At 47.3% G+C, this 11565-nt stretch overlaps 1 protein-coding gene across 2 annotated transcripts in view; it reads left to right on the plus strand.

The window, feature by feature from the left end:
• Itgb5 (integrin subunit beta 5) overlaps nucleotides 1-11565 on the plus strand; it is a 127581-nt gene that overhangs the window by 73307 nt on the left and 42709 nt on the right. For both annotated transcript variants that reach the window (XM_012517149.2, XM_023702174.1), the window contains exons 6-8: nucleotides 3638-3799; nucleotides 5068-5163; nucleotides 6963-7052. In XM_012517149.2, coding sequence (XP_012372603.2) covers nucleotides 3638-3799; nucleotides 5068-5163; nucleotides 6963-7052 — 348 coding nt within the window. The remainder of the gene's footprint in view (nucleotides 1-3637; nucleotides 3800-5067; nucleotides 5164-6962; nucleotides 7053-11565) is intronic.

The following is an 11565-nucleotide window of genomic DNA, read 5'->3' on the forward strand; positions in this document are numbered from 1 at the left end:
TTTTTGCGGAACTGGGGATTGAACTCAGGCCCTTGCACTTGCCAGGGAAGCACTTATTCCACTGAGCCATCTCCCTGGCCCCTCACAAATGTTTACATATAAAAATATTCATCAGTACTCAGAGTAAAAGACAGTTGTTCATTTTCTGATTGACCTCGGAGAGTTCTTCAGATGTTCTGATGTGTATGTAAATCCTTTATGAGATTTGTTGTTGTTGTTGTTTATGTATTTGGTACAGAGTCTCACTATGCAGCTCAGACCTGTAGTGATTATTCTGTTTTCAACCTCCCCAGAGCTGAGATTACAGATGTGTCACTGTGCCTGGTCTAGGTAACAGGCTCAGGGGGCTGGGGATCAAATCTTGGTTTCTGTGCTTTGCCTAAGCAGGCACTTAGTCTGCTAAGCTATCTTGATGGCCCTTTTTTGAGTTTTTTTTTCCTTGGAACCAGGGATTAAACTTGGGACCTTGTGCTTGCCAGGCAGATGCTTATGCCACTGAGCTATTTCCCTAGCTTTTATTAGATTGCTTAAAAATATTGTCTCCCAATCTGTGCCTTGTCTGTGCCTAGCAGTATTGTTTAAAAAAAAAAAAAAAAAAAAAGACTTTCTTTTGATAAGATAAATTCATCAGTGTTGTTATGCAGTGGATTATCTAATTAAGTCTTTGCCTGTACTAAAGTCACATGTTTTCTCCTGTTTCATTTAAGCCTGTGATCTACTTTGAGTTAATTTTAATATATATGAGTTATGGTCTGTGCCTTGTTTTTTGTATATGAATGTCTAGTTTTCCAGTATCCTCTACCAAATTAAATACATGTGTGTGGACCGATTTGTAGCCCCAGCATCCTGTCTCTTTGTGCTCTGTGTCAGTTCTTTTGTCGGTACTACACTGTCTTGATTCTTGTAGTTTTGTGAGAAGTTTTGGCTATAGATTATGGGTCCTCCAACTTTGATCTTTTTTTCCAAGATTGTTTGGCAAGTCTCCATTACATATAAATGCATATAAATTTTACAGTGAGCTTGTCATTTTCTCAAAAAAAAAAAAAAAAAAAAAAAAAAAAAAAGTACAACAGGCTTTTGATCATATGACAGTCAATCCAAACTCAGATGCTACAAAACTGAAAAAGTTCTTGTTTGGGGGTTTAGGAATTGCCATTTGGGAGACAGGTCCAGATAGCTCTCAGTCAGCATTCCAGGAAACGAGGATTAGTAGGGGCTTATAGGTAGTGGTGGCAAATCTGTGGCCTTTCTTCTAAGACAAAAGATGTTAATGTATGAGTTGTTTTTCCTAAACTGAAACCTCAGTGTGCAGGTTTAATTGAGTGTTGGTACTTTGCAGTAAGTAAACAGGCTTTGGGTTGGCACTCGGTCTCTAAATGGCTCACTGTTACTGTCACTGGGCTCCTGAATGTTGAGAAGCAGGGAATTGGTGGGGATAGATATGGAGATGTCTGAACAGAGTGGACATGTCCACAGTCAGAAGCCCACCTCTGTATGTATGCCTTGACCCCCTGGGTACAGCATAGCTGTCTGATCATTCAGGTGGTTAGGTCCAGGCAAGTGCCTGCAGGTCGAAGGAAGGAGGCGTCCTAGGCAGCGACTGGAGCCCTGCATGCCTCCTGCCCCCTCGGAACCTCCTGACTCCAGTTTGAAATGCTCTTTCCACATTGCTTTCATAGTCATTTTCCTCTTTATTTTCACATGTCAAATCTGTAAGTTAGGTTTGTGGGGAAATAACATTATAACACCATGGGCTCTTGCAGTCATGCAAATGATGTACCTGTCCATTTATTTAGGTCTCTCAGTTTTCCTCAAGATTCTTCATACACTGTGAAAAGTTGGTCTTCTATATTCCTGGGACGGTGTTAGCACAGCCGTCCCTAACACTTACTGACTTACCCTCTCTTGGCTACTGTGTCTTCCAAGCCTCTCACCCACTCCTGCTCACTCCATGGCTTATGATGGGTGACTCTATTTATTTTAAAGTTTTTAGCCTTTTATCAGGATATACATGCAGAGCACTATGTATGGGGACATCTCAGTAGATGTTTGCAAGAGAAGAACACAAGGTCAAGACAGAATTATCAGAAACCTGAGAGCTACCCGTGAGCTCCTCTGGTCCTGAGAAGAGGAACCACAGTCTCAGCTTGTGCATCCGGAGAGTTCTGTTCTGGCTTAGCTGTAGGGGAAATCTGGATCCTAAAATGTGCCTATCGTGTATCCCAGCTGCAGCGGTTGCTGCTGTTTGACTATAAGCACCCCCGAGGTATTTTTTTAAAGATTTATTTCTTTATTTATTTGGTATAGGGTCTCACTGCACAGCTCAGACTCATAGTGATCCTCCTGTCTCAGCCTCTCCAGCTCTGGGATTACAGGCATGTGTCACCATGCCTGGTTTTGGGGCTGGCATGACATGCTGGCAAATTATGCAGTACCAGGGATCAAACCCGGGTCCTTGCGCTTGCCAGGCAGGCACTTAGACCATCGAGCTATTTCCCTGGCCCCTGAGGGTTTTTTTTCGTACCATGCCTTACCTGGGGCCTTGGGGATGCAAGGAGATGAGTAGTTGTTTATTGGGTGGATGTGGTGCCCCAAAAGGTGGTGGTCCCCGCCCTGAGTGGCTCTCCTAGCTTTCAGTCTCCTGGCTTCTTTCCAAGCTCCCATGTTGTTCCTTTGTGTTGCTCTGACTTGTTATGGTATTTTTCTTTCTACTCTACTGCCAGAGCAAGTAAGACAACATGGCTCTTCGGACTGTTTTTGCATCCCTGTGAATAGCAAGATGGGATGTCCTCCATTCTTGTCCTGTTTCCCTGCAAGATCTGGGAATCCCACCACCTTGTACAGTTCAGAGCACACACGTGCCCTAGTCTGAGAGCCGAATGAACCTTTCCTGTGTTCCCCTTACCGCCAACTCCTTCAGATGCCTTCCAGCTTTGGAAGTATTCACATATGCCAAGGTTTTTGCTCCATGTCAAAGTGAGCTGCTCCTGAATCTAATGATTGAGAGTTCTTTTCTGTAACATTGGGGCCATGGAGGCTGAATGTGAGAGAGGGGTAGGGGTAGGGGTAGAAGAGATTGTACTTCACTGGGCTTCAGACTGAATGAAGGTAATAAATCCATGTATTGTAGCAGGAGGAGAGAGGAGTTGATCTGAGTGGTTCTGTTAACAATTGGAGTGGATTGCACCCGCCTGGAGAGAGGGCCACCCTTACCAGCTCGGCAGAGGCTGGTTATTGCATCTCTTGGTTATTGAGTGATTCATGTCTAATGGGGCAGCTTTGATGCATTCACTTAACCATTGTCCCAGACAAGCCCAGCAGCTGGGGAGTCCGAGCCTATCCCCATCTTCCACGTTACTCTGGGAGAGAAGAGTAGGCATGCCAATAGGGAAGCATCCAGAGGGACTCGGGAGTCTAAGGGTAGGGACATGGGGTAGAGGCTTGGAGATTTGCCTCTGTGTGCCAGATGTCCCCAGTCAGGCAGGTCTTCTGTGCACTTCTACAATGATGGGCCCCCAGGGACAGGGTGAGGAGCAGGGTGACACTGGCCTGTGGCCCCAGAGGTAGGCAGGGTCTTGTCTGATGCCCGTGGCAGGCCTGGGCAGGAAGGTTGTACCCATCACCCTCTGTCCTCCAGGAGAAGATCGGCTGGCGCAAGGATGCCCTGCACTTGCTGGTGCTCACAACGGACGATGTGCCCCACATTGCTCTCGATGGGAAGCTGGGTGGCCTAGTGCAGCCACACGATGGCCAGTGCCACCTGAGTGATGCCAATGAGTACACCGCATCTGACCAGATGGTGAGGCGAGTGGTTCATACATCTCCTGGGCCAGGGCCTGGGGTCTGGGGCTCACCTGCCTCCCAAATCTTCTGGGCCTCGGGACTCCTTGAACTTCCTGTTTGTCCTTGGGATTAAGTTTCATTCATTATCCTGGCTTCTCCAAGTGGGTTTCTGCGCTCCTTGTTAATTTAGCATGTCTCAGGGATGTCTGTAGTGGGTGTGTCTGTCTGCCATTGTACCTGAATAAGAGTGTCTCTGTAGGGAATCGGGACTGGGGGAGGTAGGAGAGACTTTATGGGGGATGTGTTCTCCAGCAGAGTCATACTGAGGGGAGGCGTTGCAGGACAAGACTAGCTTACTCTAGAAGGCTCCGTGTCACATCAGAAGTGGACAGCAGGTGGCCTGTGTGGAATGGGAGGCCTCAAGGACCCACTACTCCTGATAGTCTATGACTGGGATGACTTAATTTGAAAAGACTTATACAGCTTTTCAAGCATGTACTCCTAGACCAGTACTATGAACACCTGCCTATTCCTAGCCCCACTGTGGTCAAGATCTTTGCCAGACTGCTGCTATGCAGACTTTTTTTTTGAATTCTGGACCTTCCTCTTTCCTGAGCCCATGCTGGGATCTGGCCAGAGAGGAGTTCTTTCCTGCTGTCTTTGCTGGCCAAGGCCATTTTCTGATTTTAACAGGTAACCAGACCCAAGCTTCCAAACTTTGGCTATGGACTGGGAAAGAACTTGGATCTACGGCATCCACCCGAGTGTCAGCAGCCCTTGAAAGCCTTAAGGCCCTGCTCTGCTGCCTCTCCACCAGCCCCTTCCCCTGTACCTCTCCCCTGGGGACTGACCTTTAGTACAGAGATCAGCAGCCTGCTCTTCCATGATCAGGATGGTGGGTTGACAGCTGTAGGGCATAAAGAGAAGAGAATCTGTAGGGAAGATAACACGTGCTGAAGGCCACAGGGATCAGGTGGCTGTTAGGCTCCCTGGGTTGCCATCCTTGCTGAAAGGATGGACACAGATGAGACACAGAAGTGCGCTGATCTTCACATCCCACTTGGGGTTTGGTGGGCACCCAAGGGCCCTCTTCATGGTGATGTCCCCTGCACCATCCCTCAGTTAGGACACACCGAGGGCTTGTTGCAGAGAGGCTTTTTGGGCCACCTGGAAAAGGTGCTTCTCTGTGGCCAGCACCAAGCAGCAGAGTGTGGGTGGGAGCAGGTGCTACTGGCCCCTCTGCCTGTCAGAGCGGCTCAGCCTTGATTTCTGCCCTGGCCCTAGGACTACCCATCCCTTGCCTTGCTTGGAGAGAAGTTGGCAGAGAACAACATCAACTTGATCTTTGCTGTGACGAAGAACCACTATATGCTGTACAAGGTATGCTTGGAGGGAGGGGAGGAGTGGGGCTGGGAGCCAATCCTAGCGGCCACATTGACCCTAAAGCCAGTGGCTTGGAATGGAGTGGGGGCTAGGAGTATTCACAGTCCAATTCTAGGGGGCAGAGTCAAAGGGGTGGTGCACTGTAGCGCTGTCTTGATCTAGTGGACAACTACAGTACTAAGGAAATGCTTAAGTATTCACATAGCCATGAATAGTTTCACAGGGAATTAAACATATTGCATTTAATTTGATTATGAGAAAAACCTTGAAAATAATACTAATTTTTACTTTTAGAGAATGAAATCAAAATACACAGAAGGACACTAAGAGAGAAGGAAAATACAAAATGAAAATGTGTAGAAAGGAGCCAGGTGTGGTGGTATAGGCCTGTAATAATAGCACCGAGACTGAGGCAGGAGGGTCTCAAGTTTGAGCCCAGCCTGGGCAGCTCAGTGACTATCTCAAAAGTTAAAAGGGTTAGGGGTGTAGCTTAGTTATAGAAGCCCTGTATTCAATCCTCAATACCACACACACACACATACAAAGTGCAGAGCCAGGCCTGTTGGAGCATACCTGTAACAGTAGCACTTGGGAGGCTGAGGCAGGAGAATCACTGTGAGTTTAGTGCCTCAGTGCTGACCTGAGTTACATAGTGAGTTCAAGGCCATCCTGAATTACATAACAAAAAAAAAAGCCTCAGGAAATTGAGTCAGCCTCTGTCACTAACGTAGTACTCTATGCGTTCCCTGTGGTAGATGAGGGCTGGTCTGGTCAGGTATTCCCCGAAGAAGGTCTTGAGTGAACAGAGTAGTCTGTGTGGGTCTGTTCCATCTGCTGGGGCTTTTCCCACCTTATCCCTTAGACCAGCACTATCAGCACCCTCTTTCCTGTAGTTACAGGCGAGTCCCATACTAAGCTCAGGACCCCGAGCTCTACCAGGAGAGCAAAACCTGTGCCGTCCGTCCTTCGAGGGGGGAAGGGCTCTGTGAGACCTCTTACAAAATCTGGTATTATCATTGATGGAAACACTGCAGCCGCCTGCCTGAGTGCTTGGTGCTCCTGGAGGACCTCCTGCTGGAGTTAGATAGGCTACACCAGGCGAAGGTGGCTGTTTTCCTTTTGCCTGGTGGAACATCACAGCATCTCCATTTATAAACCATGTTTTTAGAGGGATTCAGTGCACATACATCTGAGCTTCCAGATGTTTCAAGAGGGAAGAGATCCTTCTAGGCCTCAACTGCGCTTTCTCAGAACTACATCCCTGGGCTCAAGGGAGGGAGGCCCTCGAGCTCTCTGAAGGTTGAGTGTAGGGGGCTTTGGTCCCTGCTGTGGGGATGTGCCAGGAGCTGGCACAAGCAGAAGAGGGCAGGCTGCCACTTTGTCTGGGGCCTCACCCAGGTAATGAGAGGTCCTGGGGGGTTTCTTTCAGCTCCCTGTTGAGAAAAGAGCACATACTGGGGACCCCAGAGCAAGTTGCCTCTGTAACTGTGTGGACAACAGGGCCTCCAAGGAGACCAGGAAACAACCAGAAGAGAAGCAGGAAAGGCAGGCTGAGCTCAGGCCAGACTGTTAGAGAGTAGTCTCCTCTGGGCCAGCAGGGAGTGGCCTCCAAGACTGCCGCAGGGCAGGTTGCTGCAGCTTGCCTCCCTTGAGTGTCCTCTGCCCTTTGTCGTGCACAGGAGAAGCAAAACTAAGAATTGGGTGCTCCCTGTCCGAGTCATTTGCATAGTGATGATGCTGAAGGAATGGAAGGCAGATGACTTAATTCTTGTCTTTTTTTTTTTTTTTTCTTTAAGAACTTTACAGCCCTGATACCTGGAACCACAGTGGAGATTTTACATGGAGACTCCAAAAACATCATTCAGCTGATTATAAATGCGTACAGTGTAAGTCATTTACTTTGCCCCACACCACTACCTGCTGCTGTCCTCTGCCACGGCCGTTGGGCCTGATGTGGGTTCCAGTGGGTATTGCACCATCTCCTGGCATTTCCTCTGCCCCCTGCCCTCCTGAGTTGGACTCCTTGCCCCCACACCCATGCCTAATGCATCCCTCTTCCCTGTCCTCTGCCATATCACCTGTCCTCAGCTGGTCCTACACCCTGCATCGGTGCTAGTGCTCTGCACTCCCCAGCAGGCCCTGCATGGCATTCCTTCCCTGTGTGAGGTGTGAGGCAGCAGGTCATCGCCACCTCAGCTGCGTGCTCTGGAAGCGGAGGTCTGCACCTGCACCCACATCCAACCTCTCCTGCCTTGCAGCGAGGGAAAACCTTCAGTCCCGTGGTGCACAGCTGAGAGCTGTGGACTCACACTGGAGAGAGGGACTTGAGAAGAGCCAATAAACTGGGGGTTTACCCACACACTTGGGCTGACTGTGACAGTCCCTCCAGAGATCTGAGTGGGCCTGTGAAATTATGTGCTCTTGTAGCCCATTGCGAGAACTTGGCTCTAATGTAAGACTGAGCCTTGTAGACCTGATTTAGGCTTCATTTCCACACCCCAAATTAATCAGCCAAAGAATCGTTTCTAAAACCTTTCTTATTCCCACCTCCTCCTCCCAGTTCATAATAGTCAAGAAATACTTGCCTTGGGCCTGCAGTCCCTCAGGGCACCCAAGCACTAGTCTGTGTCTGGGAAGTGTACGCCCCAGAGCCCTCTCCCAGTGTGGACTCAGAGTCCAGAACCCCACCACACCCCCAAAGGGCAGGATAATCACATGTCTTGAGAAAAATTACCTTGTTCTCTGGCAGTGAAAGACCTGTCAGTCGTCTCAGCAGTGCCCCTGTTTGATGACAGTTATTGTTCTGCTAGACTAGGAGCTTGAAGCAGCACCCTAGCCACAGGCCAGTGCTGTCAGCTCTGAGCTCAGACTGTGCACTCGGGATCCTGAGGTAGCACAGGGACAGCAGGGAGGGTTTCTGAAATCATCTGAGGGCAAAGGGGATTTGCCCTTCCTTTCTTCTAACCTTTCCCATGTCTTTGGCTGTGGTTAGTGCCTCTTTTCTCACAAATGCTGGCATTTCTTTCCACCTCAAATTTTCTGCTTAGAGACCCTTCGGACTTCTGCCACTCTCCCTATAGGCCAGTGTCTTCTATCTCTGACTTTCAAATCCCTATCAGATCTCACATTGCCCCAGAACCTGCTGAGACAGGATTTCCAAGTAAACTTATTACACTGTCTTGGTTTTCTGATCCCACAGTAATTTGGTTTGCATTTCAGAAAGAGGGAGAACAGTTGCTCTCCATCCTGCTGATGCCACAGAGAAAACTAGCACAGTGGGCAGGGCTTGGAAAGCGAGTGTGTAGATCCAATACCTGCCTGTGTGCCCTCTTTCCATGGGTTGCTTCTCACTGAGAGCCTCTTGAGTCTCAAACAGTGGACATCAGGCTGCAGTGCCCACCCCTATGCTCCTCACCCTCCCTCTAGGATAGAGACCTGGGAAAGGGCAACAGCAGGTTGCTCCTGCTGAGTCAGGGCCTTTCTGAGAACACAGGTGAGGCACAGCCAAGCCTGGATCTGTGGTTGTTTGAAGGCCTCTGTCTGGGTGCCTAGGGAGGAACCACTTCTGCATTTCCAGCTCCTAGTAGAGACCTGGCAGACTTTGGACATCCTGATGAGCTGTTCCAGAAGCTGGCTGGGGCTGTCTGCCAGGAACCCCGAAAGTTCTCTGCTCATCAGCATTTCATGTCTGCTGTGTCTATGCTCATGCATGGGAATGCCAAAGCCTAAGCATTAGGCATGGTTACTGGGCCCCTGGAGGATCTTAGAAATGTTCAGTGGTGCTTTTTCTCTGGGATTTGTGGCATTGGCCCTGAACAGGATTCATTGTATATACATTTATTTCCTTAAAGGAAATCCTGGGATCTGGGGCCACTGGGCAAGAAGCAATGGCAAGAGAGGGGTTGGGGGCTCTTTCTGTCATGGAGATTGGTGGTGAAGTGATCTTTCTGGGCCACAGCTGCATCAGGAACCTGGGATGAAACACCCAGGAAACATGGGGACCTTGTGCTATTGTTTTACTCTATGAGTTAAACTGACTTCTGTAGAAAACATTATGGAATAAAGCATACAGCTTACAAATGAACACTGAAAACTCAACTTTGTAATTTTCTAGGAATTTCTAGGAATACTGTTAACAATATTCAAATTCATTGGAATTTTTTTTAACTTTATTGCAGTGTGAATGCACAACATATAGATTTAAATTTCACAGTTTGGTAAGTTTTGGCACGTCTACACCTGTGAAACCATTACTTCCATCAGTATATTGAACATTTCCGTAAGTCCCAAAGTTGTAACCTTTGACAATTTCTTCTTCCCCCTTTCCAGTTCAGTTTGAAAATAAATGTGAAGCTTCAGTGTATTCAGAATAGTCTAATTGGTCCTCTAGAGTATTGTGCAGTAATAAGAAGATACATATTGATCTCTGCCCGATTCTTGACAGAAAGCTCCTGTAAACCTGGTAGTTAGGGGCAGCTAGAGAATCTGGGTCCTGATATTAATTCTTTCACTCTGGTTCCTAACACTGAGCTCCTAAGACCACTGTGTTTCCTGATGGATGGGGGCATCTTTGGTTTTAGCGAGGTGTCTCAGTAAGCCCCTGCATAGCTTGAGGAGGGAGGCTGGTCACAGAAAGGCCATAGCATGATTCAAGAATTGGAACTCAGGCTCCACCACTAACCTCCTAGGACAGAAGGGGCTGAAGGTTGAGTTGATCACCAGTAGGTAGAATTTAATCAGTCATGCCCATAGGATGAATCCTCCATTAAAATATCAAAAAACTTTGGGAATGTTGAACAATGGAGTTCCTAGAAGGTGGCATATCTGGAGTGGACATGGAAACTGCTCTCCTTCTGCATGCCTGGCTCTGGGCCTCTGTCCTGGCAAGTGTTTGTCTTTATCCCTTATATCCATGATTAATGTACCAGTAAACACCAGGAAGGTGTTCAGCTGCATCCTTTGAGCCCATCCTAGTACATGAATGGACCGCAATGAGGGCACCTTGGGAACCTGATTCACAGCTGCTTGGTGGGAAGTATGGGTGGCAGTCTTGCTTGTAACTGGCATGGCTGGGGTCCTGTGGGATTGAGATTTTAACCTGGAGAATCTGACATTATCTTAGATAGACATCATCAGAACTGAATTGCATTACATGCTACCTAGCTATATGATGGAGAATTTCTTTGGTTGGGGGAGGTACCTGTCACCCTCCTGGTGTCAGCTTTGTTGTGTTGAGTAGTGTGTAAGACGAGAGAGTAGGAAAAACATTTTGCTTTTTCCTTAGATGCCCATCTCCATGCTGTTACCTTTTAGGCCAGCTACTTTTCCTGGCTTCAAACCCACATGGTTATGTTTTTGTGGGACTTTGCCCAGCAAGACAGGCTCTTCATAACCCTTGTAGCCTTTCACCAGATTCAGTGTCTAGCCAGGCTCCAGTGCAGTAGCTCCAGGCTTGCATTTTTGGTGTTATCTTCTAGTAGAAGTTTGTGGTAGATTTCATGTGAATTGTGCAATGCAATACCAAGTGTAGGTATTGACTTTTACCTCCCCTGAAGGGCTGGCAAGTGATTGCTAGGAACATTCCAAGAAGATTGAGGTTGGAACACATGTTAATAGATGAAATGACTAGTATTTGGCCCTGTTGCAGAGGAAACGAAATGCAAAAATGTATGTGGACCTTGATGTCTAATAGACAGCCTGGTGTACACATCCTTCTTAATGTGAAATTATCAGCTCTTGGATGGACAAATTTTGTTGTGCTGAATTCTTTAGTGTGAGAAATAACCAAGTCCTCCCAAGGGAGTTTGGTGTGGAGCTTTGTCCAGAGAGCTCAGCTGCCAGGCCTTGGGTATATGTACACATGCACAAGCACACACACACAGATGCCAGCATCGTGTTGCACTAACAGAGGGGATGCAGGACTCAGAAAAAAATTGTAGGGACCTCTTTTCAAAGTGAGAGAGAACAGAATGAGCCGGAAACCACTAGAACTGCATGTGGAGGGTGACATCAGTGTCCGTGGTGGGTTTTCCTCTAGTGGAGCACATGTTTCTCCTTCAGTTGTTGCCATAATGTCTGCTCCACCCCTTCTACAGCTGGTCTGACTTAAAGCAATTACAGATGTGACCTAACCTAACTGGATGTGTAACAGAACAGCCGTTAGTAGACTTTTTTTTTTTTAATTTATTTTTATTTATTTATTTACAAAATCTCAACACAAGATTTTAGGAGAGTAACAATGGTTAGTACATTGTGTATTGTTACTGCCAAAGTAGTTTCTCATATCACAAGAATATAGGCAAGAAATAATAAATAAACAACATAGGTACAAACCTCTGTTGTTTTTTTTAAAGTCAACAGAAAATGGAAATACACTTTTTAAAGTTTCTAATACCAGGA

Source organism: Octodon degus, unplaced genomic scaffold (assembly GCF_000260255.1).
Source record: "Octodon degus isolate 3935 unplaced genomic scaffold, OctDeg1.0 scaffold00147, whole genome shotgun sequence".
Taxonomy (NCBI): domain Eukaryota; kingdom Metazoa; phylum Chordata; class Mammalia; order Rodentia; family Octodontidae; genus Octodon; species Octodon degus.